The sequence below is a fragment of the Rhinolophus sinicus genome, chromosome 8 (genome assembly GCF_057876585.1).
Source record: "Rhinolophus sinicus isolate RSI-liver-muscle chromosome 8, RSI-T2T, whole genome shotgun sequence".
Taxonomy (NCBI): Eukaryota; Metazoa; Chordata; class Mammalia; order Chiroptera; family Rhinolophidae; genus Rhinolophus; species Rhinolophus sinicus.
In genome coordinates this window covers 53136692-53159248 of record NC_142508.1, presented here as the reverse complement: position 1 = coordinate 53159248, position 22557 = coordinate 53136692, and the positions used below count along the sequence as shown (strand labels likewise).

General features: G+C 42.4%; 1 protein-coding gene across 5 annotated transcripts; it reads right to left on the bottom strand.

Moving 5' to 3' along the window:
- Nucleotides 1-1317: 1317 nt before the first annotated feature.
- HSDL1 (hydroxysteroid dehydrogenase like 1) lies at nt 1318-22512 on the bottom strand. Of its 5 annotated transcripts, none has more exons than XM_074314512.2 (7): nt 22392-22497; nt 18179-18298; nt 14041-14091; nt 10932-11157; nt 9816-10261; nt 9377-9604; nt 1318-4060 (listed from the first exon to the last, which is right to left on the bottom strand). In XM_074314512.2, exons 4-7 carry the CDS (start codon nt 11149-11151, stop codon nt 3962-3964), a joined length of 993 nt encoding a protein of 330 aa, XP_074170613.1. In that variant the 5' UTR covers nt 11152-11157; nt 14041-14091; nt 18179-18298; nt 22392-22497; the 3' UTR covers nt 1318-3961. The 5 variants fall into 5 exon arrangements, with proteins under 5 accessions (XP_074170613.1, XP_074170614.1, XP_074170612.1 ...); XM_074314513.2 differs by lacking the exon at nt 22392-22497 and adding an exon at nt 18846-18938; XM_074314511.2 differs by lacking the exon at nt 18179-18298 and having other exon boundaries at nt 22392-22498.
- Between the last annotated feature and the right edge of the window lie 45 nt (nt 22513-22557).

The following is a 22557-nucleotide window of genomic DNA, read 5'->3' as shown; positions in this document are numbered from 1 at the left end:
CATGGCCAGCATTTGCTATAAACGCCTGAAGCTTGTACCCCAGCGCTCTCTTCCTGGGGCCTTTAAGGTGTCCCTATGCAGAGCCAGGCTCAGGCGGCACCCCACGCACCCACTCTACAAACCTCTACCCATTTCACCGACATGGCAGCTGAGACGCGGGCAGGTGCATCAGTCACCTGTGAACCAGTCACCTGTCTGACTCCCACTCTGACAGGAGAAACCCCTGCTCCAAATCCCGTCAGCTCCACTCCTAATCCCTCTCCACCTCGCTTGGACCACTAATGCCAGCCAAGTGGTTGCCCTTTTGAGGAAATAAGGATCAATGTGTTAAACTCTGAAAAGTTTGTTGCCCAAAAAATATCTGGGTGATTGAGATATTAGGATCACAGGCTGTTTTCTGTCTAAATGCTGAACTGGCCCACACTTGGCATTCGGCACAATTGGGGGACTGAAAACATGTTTTAGGTTATGCTAATGAAAAGTGATGTGCTATATAATATATAGATAAAACTGCTTATATCTTGTTTGAACTTTCCACTGCACCATGATAATGCAGAATGGTACCAATATGACAAAAAAAAAAAAATCTCAGCATTTCACTTTCTCTAACATTTAACAAAACTGATTTAATATGGTGGATAAATACAGAATCACCTGTGAGCTTTGTGATCCTGGGCAAGTTGTACCTCAATTCTTTGTACCTCACCTTCCTCACCCCAAAAAGAAATATTACCTACGTCATAGAATGAGGGTTAAAAAAAAACCCATACACATACAGAGCTTGAGTCATACATATTTAATAAATGGTGGTTATATCTAGATCAACCCACATCTGATTAAATTCTCCTCCCTACCCCCCCCCCCCCATTTTGAGATTGTGTCAGGAACTTGCAGAGAGAGAATTCCATTTGTAAATCCTCAAGAGTTAAGCACTCCCTGCTGCCACCATCAATTTACTTGATCTTAAACTTAAGTGTGTTGTTCCAATTTGGGGTAAACTGGTCTTGGCCAGGGTTCTTTTAACACCCCTTTAAGTCACCAGGCCATTGAATACACAACCCAATTATTAGGGACTGAGACAGGCTAGTGAATTGCAAATATCCCTGTAAGGTGATAGTGAAGCCCAAAAAAATGGGAAAGGGGAGAAAGGCTGCCAGCTTCTGAGAACCCTATATACTGAAGGGAGTCAGGATATGAGACAGAGATGGTTGAAATCTACCAAGAAAAAGCTGACAGCCACAGGTCCCACCACTCCAGGCTCTAAAATAACTTCCTAAATCCATGCTTCATGTGTGTAATAAAACATTCACAACACCATGGAAGGTAAATCTTTATTCAAACTAAACGGTATTTTAAAGAGTAACAGCCTAGCCAATACTGAGACAGAGAAACACGGAGAGACTGGACTTGGTTTCGGAGGGCACAAAATGTCAAGGTGGAGGACACTATCTAACCCTCTGGTTCCCAAACGTGGTAAGATTTTAAGTCACAGGTTAAAACAAAACAAAAAGACTCCTCAGCAGAGCTCTCTATCCTTGCTGTCTCCCTTGTATTTCCCACTCTTTCTTAAATCCTCTACAATCGACCTTTCATCCTCACCACTCAAGGAAATGGCTTGTGGCAAAACTGCCAGTGATCTCGTTGCTGAAGTCAATGATCAGGAGAATGAGATCAAGAAATCGACTTAGTACTTTTCAAAAAACATGGTTGTGTACAATTTTCTTGCTGAATTACCAGCTCTTAATGAATTACTACCACGGGTGTTCACAGATTAAGGTTTTCTAATTTTTAAGTAAGTGTTTCTATGGGGGGAAAATGTATCTTTCATTCCAGACAACGAATTTACAAACACACAGAGCAAAACCTCTTCCAAAGAAAGAAGCAACAGCTGTCATTGTTAAATTTTCAGTTCACAGATTGTTTCAAAGGTTCTTATTTTCCACATTCTTAATAAGAAACCCCATCGACAGTGGTCCAATTATGACTCTCAAATGAGCTCTGGGAAAACGCATTTTATGTAAGACAAACCCTAAGGAAGATTCTTGGTTTTGATCTTTCACTAACTGCACCAATCAGCTTATTTACATACGTCCTGCCAAGTAGAGAATTTTAAAACATCACTGACATGGTTTACTTATTTTCATCATGTAACAATGATTCAATACCTAATCTATAAATGTAAGACATTGCTGTACTACATAACACCTTAGAAATAAATATGGTATTTTTTACATAAAGTTACTACTTCTTATTACACATCAGATTTCAGGTCAATGTGGCACGAAGTCAATTTATTTTCTAGTCTTAATGACCATAAATTAATTGTTGGGTGAGGAAAAATGCCAAATGTGACCAAATAAAGGCTTCCAAGCTAACTCCATCAAACCCTTCAGTGTTACGTAGTGTTGCTAGTGTGTCAGTTTTCACATCTGCATGTCTTCCTCTTATGTGATGAGAGCCTGACCAGTTAAGTGGAGGAGCTTCTGCATTGAGCTGAAGTCACATCTGGAAACACTGAGCCAATGTCACTGGCAAAATTGTGGGTATAGCATAAAAGCATGCTTAAGCCTACTCATGATAGAACATCACCTCAGGAGAAAACAATTCAATGAAAGTCCTGATTTCAATCTATTTACTAGTTTCTGCATCAGTGTCCCATTAAACTCCAAATTTTCAAATTGCACATACTGCCATATTCATATCGTGATTTGCAACTGTCAAAGCACTAGGCAGGCATGTGGTCCTCAAAAATGTTTGCCTTTATAGGACCTGAACCAAAAACATTTCAAAGTAGATTTCAATGCTAACCCGTATTATGGGTTATGGGGGGTTGTGCACAATTATCTTCACACCAATAAAAGTATTCACTATAATATATAAATTAATTACAAGAACCAAGAATGAGTTTCTAACTTATTTCAACAGATACAATCATTATATCACACACATAAGTTGTCCCTATTTTAACTACTATTCCATAAATACTCGGTTTACACACCAATAATGCTACGGGAATGGAATAATATTACATGGAAAAGTGTATGAAAACCAAATTAACAAGAATCTAAAGGACTAAATTCAGTTATAAAATGGGTCATAGCCTTAGAAATCACTACTTAGCCACAATAATTATAAATCAAGACATGACTGAGGGTCAGTCATTACACGTCCAAATATAGGAATGCATTAATTCCATAGATTTTTAAAACACAGAATATTGAAGTAATATTATACACGGCAAACCTATAGCACAAAATTGGGTAGGCTTGTTTAGTACAAAAAAGAATAACCTAGAATTTTAGTACCCATGTTAAGCCATCTTGACAAAAAAATCTTTTTGAAAGGTAGATCAAGTTGCCCAGATACACACAACATACACACATATATGGTTCACTAATGAAGTATCAGTCGAAGAACAGTATTTTCTTACACAGAAAGTCAAATAATTAGAGCTATACAATAGTAATACACAGATTTCTACTGCTAATCACACCGGCAATCTTATTTATAAAATAATACTTTTAAATAGCCTTTCCTGATGAACATTTGAAAACCAATACTAGAATCCACCTACTGAAATAGATAATTTCCTTTAAAAAAACAACATCTGGTAAGAAGAGACAAGTCATGTTATAAGTATACTTCAATGTCAGATTGCTGTAGCAACATATATCACCCAACTTTTGAACAGCTTAGAAAAAAAAAAGAATCGAAATTTCGGTTTCCTCTATCAGTTCTTGTACCTCAGTCACTATTCATGCTGTGCCACCCACGTGGCCCTCGAGGTTTTTTCCAGAGCATTCTCTGAAAGTATGTTTGATTTGCAAACGATGTGTCAACAGTGTGCTAAATAACCAGTAATGAAAGAAAATACAGAAGATAAATTAGACGTGTTCTTCCAAATGTCAAAATACTGCAGGTTCCCGTGAGTTGGCAACACTTCCCAAACTATCTTCCAGTTTCATGCTTTGCAGGATAAGGCCTCCTTACGTAACGAACGATTGAGAATATTTGCTCCCCACACCCAGAGCCATTCAGGCATATACTGTGCAAAAAGAAACTAAAAATGAAAAGAGAAAAAGGTTGTAAGATTAGAATCCGAAGCCACTGACACTGAAACGCACAGGTCAGCATATGATCTAATCCAACATATATCACCAATCACTTTAAACACAAAAAAGAAATAAGCCCTTAGGCGCTGCTGTACTGCGCACCTACTTTTGCATAAGACCCCGTGCTAGACTCAGTAGGAACAGAAACACGATCAGCACCCACCCACCCCCTTTCTCCGTGAGGCCGGACAGACCTACATGCAGTAATATGATTCCATCTTTACTTAACATGATAGTAATAGTATGTTCATTTGGTTAAGAATTACAAAATCATTTCAGGAATAAAAGGCAGTTGAAACAGATAAATGCACACGTGCTCAGTACTGTGTCAGAAAATGCGTTTGAGGGGCTGAACGGAGCTAAGCGGAACGAGAACTGAGTCAAAAACACCAGGACCCTGGTTCACTGTCTTGAGACGTGATAAAGATGACTTGGGGATCCAGGCAGGGAGCCCTGCTGACGTCCTTCTGCTCTAGGGGCTCTCCGCCAGGGCCATTTTGACCCCCAATGGACATACGGCAACCAGAAGTATTACTGGTTGTCGCAACTGGGGTGGTGGTGCTACTGGCCCCAAGTGGGTAGGGGTCAGGGACAGGCTGAACAACAAGCAATTATCCAACCCCCAATACCAGTAGTGCTGCGGTGGGAAAATCCTGCGTGATACTGACAGATTTGTTAGAACCCAGATTTGTCAGCATAGTGAAAGCTACACTGAGAGAAAGTTCTAACACCTTGTGTGTTAAGAAAGGGAGATGAACAGGCCCCTGGAAAGTGCCGAAATTATAGCCTTGAACAGAAGTATAATAATAGAGGTTACCCCACCATCTCCTTAATAAACAGACTCAGGTTACTCTGCAACTCCAAGCGCCCACACTGAGTAAGGAGGGGGTCGCAGTACCATGAACTGCAGGACGACAGTCCCAGAACTGAAACTGTTCACAGCACGCTTCCCAGCTGGGAGACAGGAGCCCAGTGTCTGGCTTCGAGTCATGGGTAACTTTCTGGGAAAAAGACCCTCTGTGGACCTCTTTAAAGAACCAGGATTTCATGGAGGGGAAAAAACAAACAAACAAACAAACAAACAAACAAACAAAAACCCAAAAAACACAAAACCCGGATATCCCTCCTTGGAGCTGCTGTCCTAAAGCAAAAGGTTCTAAATCCACGGCGATAAAAGTCAGCTTATGATCCCTAAGGAGGACCCTGTAAGGACTGTCATGCTCAAACACACAGGTGCACCTGACACAGATGACATAATTGGTTCCCCCTTCAAAGTCCATTTTTTTTCGGTACTGATTTAGTGGAGAAAGAATCAGCAGCTGAAAACCTGTTTGTTTTTCCTGACCACTGTGTATGACGCACCGGGACTAGTACCAAGGTGAACTCTGCCTGTTTCCTCAGGTGCTGCATGTGGAGACTGCCCTGGAACACCCTGCCTGCCTCATCCCAATGAGGTTTCAGCACCCTGAGCAGCAGGGTGGAAAGAGCTAATAGGAGAGGAGAGACTAACATCCCCTGGGTATCTAGATAAACTGAAGGGGCTGACTCCTGGACCTGTGTAGGTAACAACAGAAGGAAGGAATGCCAAGTCTCTGGGCACTCGCAACTGCAGGAGAGTACCCCAAGTGAGGAGATGTGAGCGTGAGTGTGTGGATAAGAAAGAGAGGAGGGGTGGGTTTCGGGTTCTGGAAGGCTTTGCGCATGCTCAGGGCTCCCGACCAGTCTGTCCAGGCCTAAGAAAGGAGCTGGTCCTCCCCTGCAAAAAAAACTGACAGAAGGGCTTTCATCTCCCACAGTTGTCAGCCTGCCCCCCTTAACCCCTCCCCCACACCACAATATGCAGTCCCAGGGCCTTTTCATTTCCTCCAAGCTCCACCTCTCACCAAAGCCACGTTTTCTCTTTCCAATAGCAAGACACACACACAGAATATGTGTGAACCAATACATCAAAAGTAGGTAGGAATTCAGAAAAGACGTCAAGCCAATCCGAGAGCTCAGATTCTCCCACTCTGCTCCCCATTCCCCGAAGCTTTCTCTAGGGATCCTATCACCTGGAACACAGTCTCCATATTCATAAGCAAGAGATTTATTGGTCAAGTTTTCAAGTTAATTGTTTTTTCAACCAAACACATAGCAGCATGTTTCTGGCCCTTTTGTCAAGTATCAGAGATAGAAAGCTACAACAGAAAGGCTCTTCTTTTTCTGTCAAACTTACTGTGTGTTCTGAAGCTCACAATTTAATATTGCCTGATGCCACTTCTGAAAATGATAAGAAATGCTCCCAAATCAATACTGACAACTAGTTAAAATTAAAGCAAATACATTTAACTCCTTTCTAGCTGTTTTTTAAGTCCAAATCTTTTTTTTCCTATTTTTCGCTTGCAAATCTTTATTAAGACAGCTAGCATACTACATAAAGATGTAATCGTTAAATTATATGAATAGTTGTGGAGAAAGCAAAGAAGTTACGGTTGTGAGTCAGTCTGACACTGCTCCTGTTCAGAACTGCTGTTTTGCAGACATGTGTAAGGGAGGCTGAGGCACGAGGCACGGGCCAGGAGTGAGGAAACCTGCTCCCTAATTTCTTTTCATACAAATTTAGAAATGTTCCCAGTAAAATGTGGTGAAACTGCCTTAGGTGCCATCTTCCAAGTGGCTTCAAGAAAGGTAACTCAGACATACGAAAAGTGCTGAGTCCTGCTGAAGGAAAGCCGCACAGACTGCAGCCACCATCACTTCTGAGTCCCCATCCTCACTCGGGCCTCCTCTCTGCTCAGTGATCCCCTGGTGTTTCCCCGGGCACCTCACTCTCCCTTCTTCACAGTGATTATTTCAGAGCTCCCCCACGCTCAGGCCTCCAACACCCTCCGCCTCACCGTCAGTGAGATGACCCAACCGCAGGAGCGATCAGACAGGAGTGCCGCCGCTTCCACGGGGGCTCCCAGCCTCTCCTCTCGCCTGTCGCTGTCTAGTTGTTTCCTAAGTCCACACCACTGCCCTGTGCTATCAGTCCTATCCCCCCAGCTTCCTGGAACCATGCCTTCTTTCTCCTGCCTTTCAGCTTTTCTTTGACACCTAACTTGCTAACTTGCATAAAGTAACTAACAAGCAGAACTCCTCCCTTCGACCTAGTCCGTCCACCAACACCTACACAGCCTTACTTCTGGAGCATGTCCCCCTCTTGTCCACACACATCTACTCACTGCAATCCCGCTGCTGCCTAAAATGCCTCTAAAATCTGCTTTCATCAAGGTCACCAAGGAGTTCCAAGATTCTAAACCCAACACGTGTGTTGGTCTTTATGATTTGGGACAGATGGCATCACGTGACACTGATGGCTGTCCCCTCCTCCACCTGAAAACCATGTCTCCTCTTGGCGCCTGTGTTCCACTCTCCTCCTCTCCTACTGATCCTGCTGACTGCCCTTCACAGTCCACCATCCCCTGGAAGGTGGGAGTTCCTTGAGTCTCTGACCAAGCTGTCTTGTCTCTCTACACACTCTCCTTAGATGAATGTCACCCACCCCCCATCTTCTCATCCAGCTAAACGCTGGTGACCAGTAAGCCTTTACACCCATATAAACCTCTCATCTGAGGTTCCACCTATGCAGCTGCCAAGTCCACTTCTCTTAACAATTTCCCAGAACCTTCAAATCCAGCACGTGTAAAACTCTTAATGTTTCTCCAAAACTCGGTCTCTTCCTCCCATGCTACCTATTTGAGTAAATGGAACCACCAGGTTCTAAAGCCCAAAACTTGACAATGTTTTGCTGCTTCCTTTCCTTCCACCACTCATGTTCAATCTATCACCTTTCTTGTTAAGAAATAAATACAGTCTAATATTCTTATTTAACTCATAATGTAGAAAACTAACCAAAATAAACACCACAAAACAAAGCTTTACACAATATGTTGACATGTCAAACTTCATACAGTAAATTTCTTATTAGCTGAAGATTGACAGAGGATTAAAATCTTAACAAAATTTAGATCTTTGCAATCTGAGTAAACTACATTCAGAAAATACAACAATTACAAAATAAAAGTCATAATGGCAAAAGCTATCAGAGAAATCTGCTATGGGCAAAAGAGCAATCGATGGGTCAAATCTTGTTGTAAAATTGAAAAAATACTGATGATGCTAAAAATAATTTGAGTAAAATAAAAATGAAAATAGAAAAAAATGGAAACTTTTAATAGCTTTGTATAGAAAACTACTCTAGGAATTATATTAGCTTAACAGAATTTTTGGCAGAAAACCACACATTTTCAAGAAACATTCATCAATGTGAACAAAGTTTAATTGTAATTAAAAAGTTGGTGTTTTATAACTGCAGTCAAAATATTTGCTGCATCTAAACCCCGTGCTCATTATATCTTCACTTCTCAGGGAACTTCATGGTCAGTGGCTTCTAAAACTATTTTAGGTTTCTCTGCTTTTCTCCAGTAATTAAAGACCTAGAAATAACCACCTAAATAAAACTGCTTCTTATTAGCCAAACCTTTTGATAAAAGTAAAAGTTCACTGCTGATTTACTTATCTATTTATTCAGTAAAGGTAAATTTAATAATCTTTATACAAAGAGTCTCAAAAATATCTGTTTGGTAATTTAAGAAAACTCTACATATTAAAGAAAAAAGACGTCTAAACTAGGGCGTATCTACTTACTATGCCAGATAAAGAAACACAACTGCATTATAACAAATCATTATGAGTTCTCTATGTAATACTTAGAATGAAATTTTCAAATATTTAACAAAGTTACTCTTTAAAATACTAAAGACCCAAACTTTGTCATGCCTAAACAATAAACGTAAAAAAGAAAAAGCTGTGATTCTTGAACAAGTAAGTCTAAGAATATACTGAGATATTATCTGACATAATGGTTACATGAACTACAGACCTATTCTGTGGTTTTATGTTTTGGGATTACGTTGTTAACTTAGAGGTACCCCCTTAAGCATTACTAGAATCTTTTTTGAAATTCCCATATAAATCCTTAGTATTTTTATACTATTACTATCTACTAATATTACAAAAGCATATTTTATCTCTCAGGTGTCAAGTAGAATGTTCTTAAAATAATAATCGCACAAAAAAGAATTTAGTGACTTAACCAGAACCACTAAGAGTGTCAGTTTAAGAATCAGAATTTGCAATTCTCATCTGTCAGCATTAGGCTTCAATCAGATTCCCATGTGTCATTTAGAAAAGTTTAGGGCGCATTAACCCAATTATTACAAGAGCTGAGTGCATACTGTTACCTGGATAGAATGGGACCAGTATCCTGTGGTCCTTTTTGAAATGCCAAGAGTAGAAACAGCATGATGTGCGTATACTTTTGGTGAAGGTACCAACCACGAGCACTTGTGCAGAAAGCTGCCAGGTGCGGTCATGTTGGTAGCCACGTAGAACGGGATTAGACTCTGTACAAAGATTCCTTTGGAAGCATATTCATACTGCAACGCTCTGCTGAAGTGGTCTAAGTAAGCCTGTTAAAATGGAGCAGGGGAAAAGACTTTTAATTTTCTGGAACTTGGAAGAAAATTCAGGAGATAAAAGGCTTGCTTATTATCATTTCAGGAAAAAACAACAGCATTAGCAAACATGAGCTGCTGACAAAGAGCTCCACAAATGGGACCAAACCATGGTAATAAATGCCCTATTGCATCATGATTTCATTTTCAACCAAGAACACATTACCTTGGAAGCAGAGAAGGCAGCCAGCTGGGGCGTTGGTTTGCAGCAGGAGCCGGAAGAGATAGTGACGACAGCGCCTTTCTTTCTCTCCACCATCCCCGGTAACACTATGTGGACCATCAAACTAGCCGCAGCAATGTTGACATTTATGATGTCCCAGAGTTTGTCCTCGGAGACCTGAGTAAAATACTGGGGGTAGGGATAAAACACGCCTACATTATTTACCAAGATGCCAATGTCTTTATCTTTCAAGGCTTCTCGAATTGGGTGGTAGATCTCACGGCCGTTGCTGAAGTCCGCCACTATAATATCGGTTTCCACTTTGTAGGTGTCAGCGATGTCTTTAGCAACCATCTGTAACTTCTCTTGGTTCCGACTAATCAGGATGATATTGAGACCACGGCTCGCTAACTCTTCTGCATAGGCTCTTCCAATCCCATCTGTTGCACCTACAGTACAACCAGGAAAAGTGAGCATGCTCTTTTCATGGTGAGATCTTCAAAATTGAACCTTAAATACCCCATTTCCCATTCCTGCTTTCATCAGAGAAAGAATCACACTAGAAGTCAAGTGAGCTCTAATACTGGTCAGTCAAGCACAACAGCATAAGATACATGCCAGTCAAACGCTCTCCTAGACACCCTGACGGGTACAGGAAGAGCTGTTTTATATTCACCAAGTTGACTGTGAGATACAGTAGGAAGCTGTTTCCAAACTTATTTCTCTGGCTTGAATGAGTGCCAGGAGGTACTTTCCTGGGCAATAATGACAAATTAAAATGACATTTAAAATAAGGAAAGCATTTCTGAAAGTGAAGAGAGTCCATGAGGACAATTTCAAAACACCGCAAAAAGGAAAAGGTGTAGGAAGGTGGGGCTGGAACACGACTGGGAACAGGAGAGGGAAGAATAAGGATAAAAACCATAGGAAAATTCTTCCAAGATGGGGGCAGTAAGGAAATGTGAACAGAATATGTTTTTTATTATCCGCAAGTTCCCACGAAAACATCACATTAAATTCAGTGACGCCTAGAATCACGCATCCAACTTAAAACACAACTTAAACAGGAACAATCATTTCGATTTTAAATTAGGCAAGAATTGAAATCTCATTTCTTACCACTCACAACTGCCCATCTTCCATACTGCTTGATCAGATCTGCTCTGCTCACCAGGCGAGGGACAAAGTGCAGCCTGATGAGGCTATAAAAGTCACAGATGACAGTGATGCTTTTTCTGGCCGTATACCAGGCCCCAACCAAGGCTAGAGCTTCCACGTAGCAATTGCACGACCTGGCGATTTCCCTATACAAGAGGTAGAAGCTGTCAACGGCAGCCATGGCAGCCTGCAGGGAAGTGGAAAGAGAGGTGTTCGTTGTTTAGTAAGTTAAAGGAACGCACACAGTCTGAGTGAAGAAAGACATCTGAGGACATCAGAGCTTAACAATTTGCATTCCGACCACAGTAACAGTTCCAATGCATGTAGCCCGTGGATCCAGGCAATTTATGCTCTCACTAATACTTGTAGTTTATAAAGTTCTTTTCTTCCAAGGAGATTAGTTGTGTTGACAGCTACCAAGAGATACCAAATTCCTACTAAAATGCAGGCGCTGTGCTACATGTTGTGGATACAGAGATAAACACAACATGCTCTGTGCCCTAAAAAAAAGCTCCTAGCCCAGTGTAATGACAGGCACAGACTTTTTAATTCATCTAACTGCTGAAAAGGATGTTTGTTTCTTTCTTTTATTCATAATCAGCAAGTGCAGAGGGCCTACTACCCAGGTAGAGACAAAGTAGAAGAAATAGAAGTAATATTAAGACCTGACCTTGGCCACAAAGGGCTTACAGTCCATTTGAGACAAAGCTAAGCTTTAATAACCTTTCACATAAATTAAGCACATATTACATATACATAATATACACAAATGTGTATTAGAAAAGACATACTCCACAAACTTACAAGAAATGGTTTTCTCAAATGACAATGGAGTAAGCACTCCTCCATCCTACTAGCTTAATTTGTACACCATTATGATCTTTGTCCCTTTATGTTTGAGGAAATACAACTCAAATAAAAGTCCAATACAACTCTTTTAAGTATCCACACAGCAAGAATTTACAAAGCACCTACTATGTTCATGCACTGTGACAGATGCTAAGGATTCAAAGATGAATTAAATTACTGTGTGGAGAAGAGACAGACATTTAACAGAATCATTTTCAATGCCCTATGAACTGCTGCATGCAGGCCTGCAATCAGAGATAACCCTGCAGAGTAGACAAGGGCCGGGCATGACCATGGATGACGAACTTCATCCTAGATGGGACCTGGGGAGCCACCGACCCAACTGTGCACTATCGATGAGGGACAAAGTATCAAACAGACCAGAACAGACTACAATTAAATTACGGGGAGATCAGATTTACACAAACACAAGGACACAGCATTTATTATATAAAAGAAAACTGATGTTAAGCCAAAATATATGTATATAAAACTTCTGGGATTAGTCCCTGTTATAGAAATCCCATTAAAATGGTGGGGGGCAGGGGGAGAATCATGAAACTAAGAAAACACCCAACAATAGCAGCAAAAATTGACATAAGCTTAAGGAAGAATGAGTGAATTTCCTCCCACTCGGCTACAAAATAAGCTCAACCAGGCTGCAGAGCGAAAAATGAAATAAACAGCAGAAAATAAATTAACCACAAATGGAATGTTTATATAAAAATGACACCATATTGTGATAAAAGGCACATAAAATAATCAAAACTGTTGAATATATGAATATATGTGTTGAATATATATATATATATATGAATGTGTAGCCCAAATTAAAAACAACACATACAAAAGAAATATGATAGAAAACTGAAGAAATGGATAGGCAGTAGGATTCTTAAATGCCCCCCAATAAGGATATATACTCTCTCATCAAACAGAAAGTTGCATATTGCTGCCCTATTACTAATTAAGTTGATGTGGCGTTAAGTAAGTTAAAGAATGTTTTTCTCAAATGACAATATAGAAAATGACTGAAGTTGGGCCCCCTTATTTCCTATGGGTAAAATGCTATAGACTGTTGTTCTGTTCATAGAAACTTACCTCCTAAATAAGAATGTCAAGATTGATTATGAAAAGAAAATATTATAAACCTTATTAGCTGCACAAACCAAATACTTAATAAATACAATTAAATGCTCTTTTGGGGTAATTATCTTTCATGGACCCCACTGGCTAAGATTTCCTAAAGTATGACGTACCAAGACCAACAAAGTTTGGACTGAAGATGCCTTTCTTTTCCTGCTCCATCTGCCAGACCACAGGCCATAACACACTCCTTGTCTGCCCCCAAATCATTCAAAGTTAGGATCATTTGTCTCAAAACTGTTCATTCTTTTTCTGCTGTGCATGAATGCCTCTCAAAGGTCACCCACACTAGAGAAGAGGGAACGACATCCCACCCCCTTTCAAGGGTCTCTTGCTCTGCCGTCTCGATATATAATTAAGTCCCTGCTGAGGCAGGCAGCTGACAGGATGTGCCCCTGACCTGGCATTGTATCAGTGTTCACAATGGTTACAGTCCCTGAATAGTATTAGCTGCTAGATTCCCAAAGAAACGACCAAAACAGTAACTTCTTATCAGAAAGAATATAAAAACTAAAAGTCCATGTTAAACCATCTGAAATTGGGAGATTCTGAAACTATGTTTTAAAGTACACACGTGCCTTTTGTCATAACTAATCAAAGACTAGGCCATGAGAAAGTAAATGCAAAAAATAATCACTTGCATGCACTAGTACTTTTCAAACAAAAATAAAAGTAGAAATAACAAAACTATGACAAAAAAACTACACACTTGTAATATTGAATATATTCTTCTAAATAACAGGTGCATGTTTATCTAAGATGTTAAAACAATGTTTTCAATGAAAAATTAAATACCACACATCAAGATCTAGTGGGTTGTAGCCAAAGCAACACCTGTGGGAAAGGTAACTGCATGAAGTGTCTATAATGAGGTTCTAGCTACACAGGAGGTCGGATATGCCTCATGGAATGATCTCACTAATGGGAAACTCAACTTCCTCCCCCCATCCCAGACAATTTGTTTCAAGAATTTGAATATTTGTGAAGGAAAAAATTCTTAGCAAAAGATGCCTGACTATAAAGGAGTTTACCGATCTTTCTACTCTAGTCATTAACTGTCATGGTTTCCTCTTACCTTGTCTCTTGGTCTTCAGGAATATGCTGTTCTAACTCTCTTAAGGCCAATCTGTAAACAAAAACCAACACAAAATAAATTCCTTTCCTTTGCCCTCGTAGCTCAGCTGGGAAAACTGTATATGAAACTGAGATAAAAGTTTTTGAAAATTAAGAAAACGCAAAAATTCTTATGCCATGAATTCCTGTCTACCGGGGGGTGCCAAAAAATGTATACGAGTGGACACTTTGGTCAGCGTTACTCAAGCAGTAGTTCGCCATAATCAGAAGTGTCTGGATGCTGATGGTAACCACTTTGAGCACCTCTTATAATTGCGGAAGTCAAATATGACTTGTATTCATCTCTTGTTACTGGTATATATTGAGTATTACAATTGTAATACAGTTTTCCTTTCTTAAAATGTGTATACATTTTTTTGGCACCCTCTGTATATAGGCAGCAAAGCATTTCCTCATCCCAGAATAAGGAAGGGAACAACAGCGTCTGTCTGGTGAAAGGCTCAGCGGAAATGGGCCCCTTTTCCTGCACCTTTTTGCTTCAGGAACATTTCATCAAATGGGACAAAACCTGTTCAAATAGCCTAGAGCGAGATGGCGCTCTGCACAGACATGGGGAGCTCAGGACACATGCGCAGGAAGAAGCTGGCCTGGCAGGGGAGGCAGACACAAGCATCCTTTCTCCCTGGTGTCCTCCTGGGCTTTCCCCTGGGTCTCCTCTTTCCCTCTGCAAACCACCTTCCTGCACTCTACCTGAAGGGCACTTGAACCTCCACACTCCTGCAGCCACCTGGCATCTCTATTCCAAATTCCTGGCAGAGATTCTCACTAGCCCTGGAGCTCAGGTATCCAGCAGCTGTCTGATCAGCTGGCGGAGGTGGCGGGGAGGAAGTGTCCTGCGGTATCTTGAACAGCCCGTTCTAGCCTGTGAGTGGGGCGGGTGCTACAAGAATGAGGAAATGAAAAGAAACTCTGGTACACCTTTCCCCTCTCCTTCCACCCTAGACACTGTGTTATAACTGTTTTGTTTTTGACCCAGCCCCACGCGGCTGAGTTCTCTAAGGCTGAGGCCCAATCTGACTCCTCTGTTTCTCCAGCACCTTCACAACCCCTGGCACAGAGCAGGAGCTCAACAGATGTTTGTTGCATTAAACTGTACTACCCAGTCTCTGCTCAGCTCCGAGGCTGTTTTTCCTGTCTAGCTCTCAGTCTCCACATACCATCTTGTCTCCCACTCCAGAGGGGACCACCAAGCAAACTCCTTTGATTCTTTACAGAAAGAAAAACATCATGTGCAAAACCCACCAGGGACCTCCAGCTCAGCTCCAGCAGGAAACACACCGACTTCAGGGGTGAGTTGAGAACAGTGGTATCCAGGGCCTTCACCCCCAAGTTGGCCCCGCTTCTCGACTCTACCCACTCAATTCCCCTTCACCATATTGTTGGGGGGAATACCATTACCATATTTTAACATACAATTCCACCACAAGTACCTTAAACGTGTATTATCACTGCTATATTTTTTAAAAGTCACAGAGAGTCAGAGGGCTGATGGCATTCAACCTTGAGGTACAGAAAGGCAACTTGATCATTCCCCAGACACAACTCCAATGGGCGAGGTTTGACTCACATCAACCAAACTCACAGAAGACTGACAAATTCAAACACCAACTTATTTATGAATAATAGACAATATAGCCAAGAAGCCTAAACATGCATGGTCATTTGTCTGTAGGAAAGTCTACGACGACATTCAAACTATGAAAACAACAGCAATGAGGAAAGCTCCAGGTCGGACACTGAGGACCCATTCTGAGTTAAGCCAGGAGCCCCTGCCACGCCGTGGACACAGAAAGCACTGAAAGATGAATAGAGCAATTCAATGTAATGTGGTGAGGGCACTGCTGACGAAGGTGTAAGACCATTCTGGGCGGAGAGGAGGCAAGGCCCAGCCTGCCAGGTCCGTGAAAGGTCCGGCCTGCCAGGAAACGGACAAATTCAGTGTGCTTCCAGCACAGGATGGGCACCTAAGGACGGAAAGGGGGTGGAGGGGAGGCCAGATCATGACACACCTTTAGGCCAAATGGAAGCTCGGGCCTCACTCTCAGTAAGTCCCTTATGACAAAGGAAGAAGCTTTTGGGTTTGTTGTGGAAGGTGCGGCTGCAGTAGTGCAGGCAGAATGTGAGGAGTCCTGAAACCTGGTCGGTCCAGATGGGGATGAAGCAAGGCTGGACTAAGAACACATGGCTTTGTGACTGAATGCTTGCTGCTCCTCAGACACACCATTTCCACACATTTGTTCATACCCCGATGGGACCATAAATGAAAAATAACAGGAAATTGTCAATTCCTTTCATCCTCTCAATCCTCTTCCCCACCCTAAAGTACAAGATGGAAAATAATTTCTAATGAAAGAAGAAATCAGGACTCCCTCCAAAGCCACTAAATTCCAGGAAAGCTCATGGAAACAGAGTTTTAAAGGCGTTTACTACACATTTAAGTCTAGGAGCCAACCAAGATATGAATAGATATCGAGCTGCATTTAACTTGCTTGGGGGTTTGACTTTTTAATTTCTCTGTGGATAGGTATTAGTCTAAAACTTAGAGAAATCCATTATTTAAAAAGCAACAATAAAACACAGTAAAATTCTGGTTCCTATACAACCTTCCTATAAAAGTTATTATAAATCTTTGTTTTCTTGCCTCTACAGAAAATACTATCAAAACAAGACAAACAGGGGCAGGAAGAAAAGCAACTCCCTGCTGTCTGTTGGGCATCTTCTACGTTGATAAGGCCATACCCATCAGGGCTAATTCTTCAAACACTTAAAAGTCTCTTAGGTGGGGCGGCCGGATGGCTCAGGTGGTTAGAGCGTGAGCTCTGAACAGGGTTACTGGTTCGATTCCCACATGGGCCAGTGAGCTGCGCCCTCCACTAGATTGAAGACAACGAGCTGCCGCTCAGCTTCCAGGGAGCAGCCGGATGGCTCAATTGCTTAGAGCACAAGCTCGCAACAACTTGCCGGTTCAATTCCCACATTGGATGGTGGGCTGTGCCCCCTACAACTAAAGATTGAAAATGCTGACTGGACTTGGAGCTGAGCTGCACTCTCCGCAGCTAGATTGAAGGACAATGACTTGGAGCTGATGGGCCCTGGAGAAAAAGACTGCTCTCCAATATTTCCCAATTAAAAAAAAAGTCTCTTAGGTAAATTATGGCCTTTGGGTGATGATGTGTCAATGCAGGTTCATCCTTGGTAGAAAAAAAAAAAAAGGTACCCTTCTGGTTAGTGATGTGCAGCTGACAGTGGGAGAGGCTCTGCAGGTGTGGGAGAAGGGAGCAGATGGGAAATCTCTGTACCTTCGTCTCATTTTTATCATAAACCTAAAACTGCTCAAAAAAAAAACACACTTAAAATAAAAAAACCTTCGGAAAAAAACCTTAAAGGTAACATTACAACTATAAAAATATCATGGGAAAATTATGGTCAAAAGTGCAAGGAGCCAAGTCACTTCCTCAAAGCACAACTGCTGTGGCCTATAACACTGCCCTGACCTACAACTGAGATGGCTCAATTCGCGGTGAAAAGGGCACCTGAATCTAATACAGGCAGACCTCAGCAACACGGAGGGTCCGGCTCCACTACATGCCTATCCAAAACCTTCAAGAACCAAGAGTTCTGGGAAAAGCGTCTTGGCTGAAACATAGACATCACTGAGCTATCCAAATGGATGGTAAAAGAACCCAAGACAGATTAGCAAAAATGTTTTCAGAGAAAATAAAGCAAGTATCATGGGAAGAAGACAATGCACCACCAAACGAAAGGCAGTGTGGTCGTCTGGGTAATGGGCCTTCAAGATGTCCACACCTTAGTCCTCAAACCTTGTAAATATGTCACCTTCTGTGACTTTGCAAGTTGATTAAATTAAAGATTTTAAGATGGGGAGATTATCCTGAATTATCTAGGATGGGTCTAATGTCATCACATGCATTTTTATGAAAGGGAGGCAGAAGGGTCAGGGTCAGAGAAGATGAGACCAAGAAGCAGAGGTTAGAGGGGGGAGGGGAGATATTCAAAGACGCTAGGCTGCTAGATTTGAAGAAGGAGAGAGGGGGTCACAGTTTAAGGAATGCAGGCACCTCTAGAATCTGGCAACAGCAAGGAAACACATTCTCCTCTGGAGCCTCCAAGGTGACATATCCTTGCTGACACCTTGACTTTAGCCCAGGGAGACAATTTCAGACTTCTGACCTCCAGAACTGTAAGAGAACAAATTTGCAAATTAGGATGGATGGACGGACGGATAATCTGTCAGTCTAGTTTCTAGGACCGTAAAGAGACAAGTTGCAAATCCTGCAACATCCCTTACACCAAAACCTTCAAGTGTATACAGGAACAAGAAAGCCTCTGGTTTCTATGATCTCTCATAGCTGGGATAGACCTGAGGTGGTCCTCACCATCCTCATCAAAAGCTGGTACTGTCCAACTTTTCAGGAAGGCTCCAGGGCCGTGGACTTTATTTTCATTAACATTTTTTCCCCCATAGGAATCTTACTTCTTTCACACAGTCTAGATCTGCCTTGCTCTCAGTACGCAAATCCAATCTCAAATCCTACTAAGAACAGCTCAAGTCCCATTCCTTCTCTTCCATTCAATGCCAGCACTCACTGACGGGCACTGATGACACACCAGGCCCTGAGGATAAACTGGAGACCCACATACCTCTTCCTTTTCTCTCCTAGGTCATTGCACCAACCCCCACCTCTGAGTTCCCCTCTGTCTCTCTTACCCAGTGTGGCACTTAACCAAACTGCTCTGCATTCTACTTAAGTGTCTAATTGGTTCTCTATCTTGGTTCCCCAAGTAAAGCACAGGGCTCTTGAGGACAGGAAATGTCACCTAAAACTAACTTTTCTGTAATTAAAGAAAAAAAAAGAAAAATACATGTGGAAGTTGTAAAACCTATTATGCACTGTTCAAAGAATAATAAAACAAAACACCCACGCAGCCACCCTACTTCACAAACAAAACCCATCTTAGAAACCCATCCACTTCTTCCCTGATCATATCCCCTTCCACCACCCTGGGGCAACCACCTGCCTAAACTCTGACAGAATTAGTCCTTTGCCTTTTTTTTTTATTATTATTAGTTTCAGGTGTACAAAACGTCATAGACATGTATCATTTATATCCCTGACACAGTGAAAACCCCCCTCCCCCCATCTACTACCCCTCTGATACCGCATACAGCCATTACATTGCCTTTTTTTTTTTAATAGCTGTACTAGGTGTTACCGCAGCATGGATTCTGAAATACCTAATAGTATTCAGTTTGCCTGGTTGTGAACCTTATATAAAGGAATCGTACTTCGTGTATTCTTTGGTGACTTGTTTCTTTCACTCAATATTGTTTTTGAGACTCATCTGTGCTCCTGGAGCAGTAGGTCACACTTTCACTGCTGCACATTATTTCATGGTCCGAATACACCATATTCATATATCCCTTCTATTGCTGATGGGCATTTGGTTGTTTGTGTTGGTTTTTATTCTACAGCTTTGATCAGTGATGCCATGAACATTCTTACGCACGTCTCCTGGGCACATGTATGAGAGTTCCTCAGAGGGATATGCCCGAGTCACACGGCGAGGCCACCAGGCATCCATGCCTTCAAGCAGACGCTGCCCAAGTGGCTGAACCCCTTGGCATGCCCACCGACAGTGAGTGTGAGTTCACACTGCCTCTTTCTCAATGGCTGGCAACGTCCAACAGTTCACCTTCTACCCACAGGGTGTTGTGAAATGGGATGTCATTACGGTTTTAATATGCATTTCCTGATGACTAATAAGGTTGATTGGCATTCTTCTGATATGTGCTGTGTTCTCCCATCTATAAAATGCCTGTTCCTAGTTTTTGCCTTATTTTCTTCTATTGTGTTGTCTTTTTCTTTCAGAATTCCAAGAATTCTTTCTATGTGCTAGATACTAGTCCTCTGTATGTTTTGTCTCCAGTGCTTTCAATGACTGAATGTCTTCATTTTAATGGAGTCCAATTTGTCAGTCTTTTCCTGTATGGTTTGTGCTTATGTTTTATTTCAGAAATCCTGCCTTAGCCTCCACTTATAAAGATGTTTTTCTATGTTATTGTCTGCAAGTTTTACAGTTTTGCTTTTTCAGATTTACGTGTTTAATCCTCCTGCAGCTTTGTGAAGCTGTGAGGCTGGGCTTGCATCCACCTTTAATATTCCTCCTCAGGACCTGGCGGGGCACTGTGGACACAATATTTATTTAATAAATAGAAGCAAATACTGCTTTGCATTCAAAGCTCAAATTTCACTCTTGAGGATAAAAAGCTTAAGAAGCTTCTCAAACTTCGTGTCAGCACTTTGACAAAGTTATTATTGGTGTATCATGACTTTTTGGATTTTCCTTACCTTCCTTTGCCAATGTATAATAAAACACTAAACTGAATCCATGGGAAGCTGAGTGGAAAGAGCAGAACATGGGATCACTCATCCAGGATCCAGTACTCCTGTTTCATGTCTCCATTTGTGTAGTAGGAATTAAGATATTCATAGCATCTACTCCTAGGTATACACCCAAGATAACTGAAAACTCATGCTCACACAAAAACTTGTATAGCCATGTTCACAGAAGCAGTATTCACAACATCTGAAAAGTGGAAAAGACCCAAATGTCAATCAACAGATGAATGGATAAACAAACTGTGGTCTATCAACATAATGGAATATTATTCAGCAATAAAAAGAATGAAGTATGGATACATGCTACATGGACAAACCTTGTAAACATTATGCTGAGTGAAAGAAGCCAGATACAAAATCATGATTCCAAATATCAGGATTCCCATGATATGAAATGTCCAGAAAAGGCAGATCCGCAGAGACAGAAAGTAGATTATGGTTGCCAGGGGACAGGGAGAGTGGGAAATGGGGAGTGAACTGCTAATGTGATTTCTTTTTGGAATGGGAATGTTCTGGAGTTGAATAGTGGTGAGGGCTGTACACTGTGAATATACTGCTATGAAAAGTATATTTTTAAATGGCTAAAATGTGAATTTTATGTAAATTTTATCTCAATTTTTTAAAAAATCAACAAAAAATACCATGGCCCTGGACTACTACTGTAGTAATTAAAAACACAGACTCTGAAGAGCCTTCCTGGGGTCAAATCCATGTAAGAGTTGTGTATCTTGGGTGAAGGTGAGGTTACTTCACCTCTAAACATGAGATAATAGCTCCTACGTAAGATTATAATGAAAATTAAGTGAGGTCAGACACATAGAGCACTTAAGAACAGTGCCTGGGATGTAAGTAAGTGCTCAACAAATCTTAGCTAGTAGCCACTATAATTCAGTGTTGAATGTCAGCTATCGGCTCTCTGTGGTGGTCAGGGTTAAAACTGAGAGCTGGCTTTCTGCGAAAGACTCTTAAGTGCTTTATTCCTATCGCCTCACTTATTCTCGCATCAACCTTATGACGCAGAGTTATAATCATCCCCAGTTTACAGATAGGAATGCTGAGGCTTATAAAGGTAGCGTGACATACACGAGCCCCACAGCAAAGTGGGCAGTGGGAATTCATTTCAAGGTCTATTAAAGTCCAGAACCCTGGATGGTGGCCCCAAAGTGCGCCCCCTGCCTCCACCCCTATTCCCCCGCGGGCATCCCGCTGGCATCACAGAGAGGGCCTCAGGGTTTGGTTGGCTGAAGTGTCTGGGCTGCACGCTCCTTTGAACAGGAGCAGCCACACTGGTCTCCAGAACCCTTCCCCTCCAGCACCTGGCAGCGCCCAGCAAGCCTGAGCAAACGACCGCCGCTTCGGGAACTGGCGGTGCCCTTTCTTCAAGCGCTCCTTTATTCTAAATTACTTCTAATTCGGAACAAAAGACGACAACAAATTCCACTCATACCAAGTCCTTAGGAAATGAGAATAAAGAAGCATGGACAAAAGGCAGTGATTTTCAGAGCGTTGTAAGGAGCACCCCGGTTAAGGGTCTGGGGGTAACGGAAACCTGGCACTCGCAGTGGGTGGGGCCCCAGATCTGCCGGGTCCTAGGGGGAGGAGACAGGCCCAGAAGAGAGTCCTCTGGGATGCAACGCAGGGATGGAGTTAGGGGAGAGCGCTCTGGGGTTGGGGACGCGGGTCTAAAGGGAGAGGTGCTGGGGGTGGGTGTCCGAGGGAAGGGAGAAACGAAGGGGTCCAGTGTCCCGATGGCGCGAAGGGGCACTGGTCCGGGGGGGCGTGGTGGGGTCCAGAGAGACGGGCGCGCCCAGGGGAACGAGGAGGACCAGGCGGGCCTAGGGCCCGGGGCCGCACGCTGGGAGTACGGTACCTGCAAAAGCAACGCAGTATCGGAGCTGGTCCCGCCGGACCCGCGCGTCTGCCACCCCCGTCGCCGCCGCCGCCGCTGCCGCGGGCCGCACCCCCACGTGACCCGCGCACGCGCCGGAGGCGGAGCCGTTGTAAGGCCCGCCCTCCTGCATCCGGACGGGCGGACC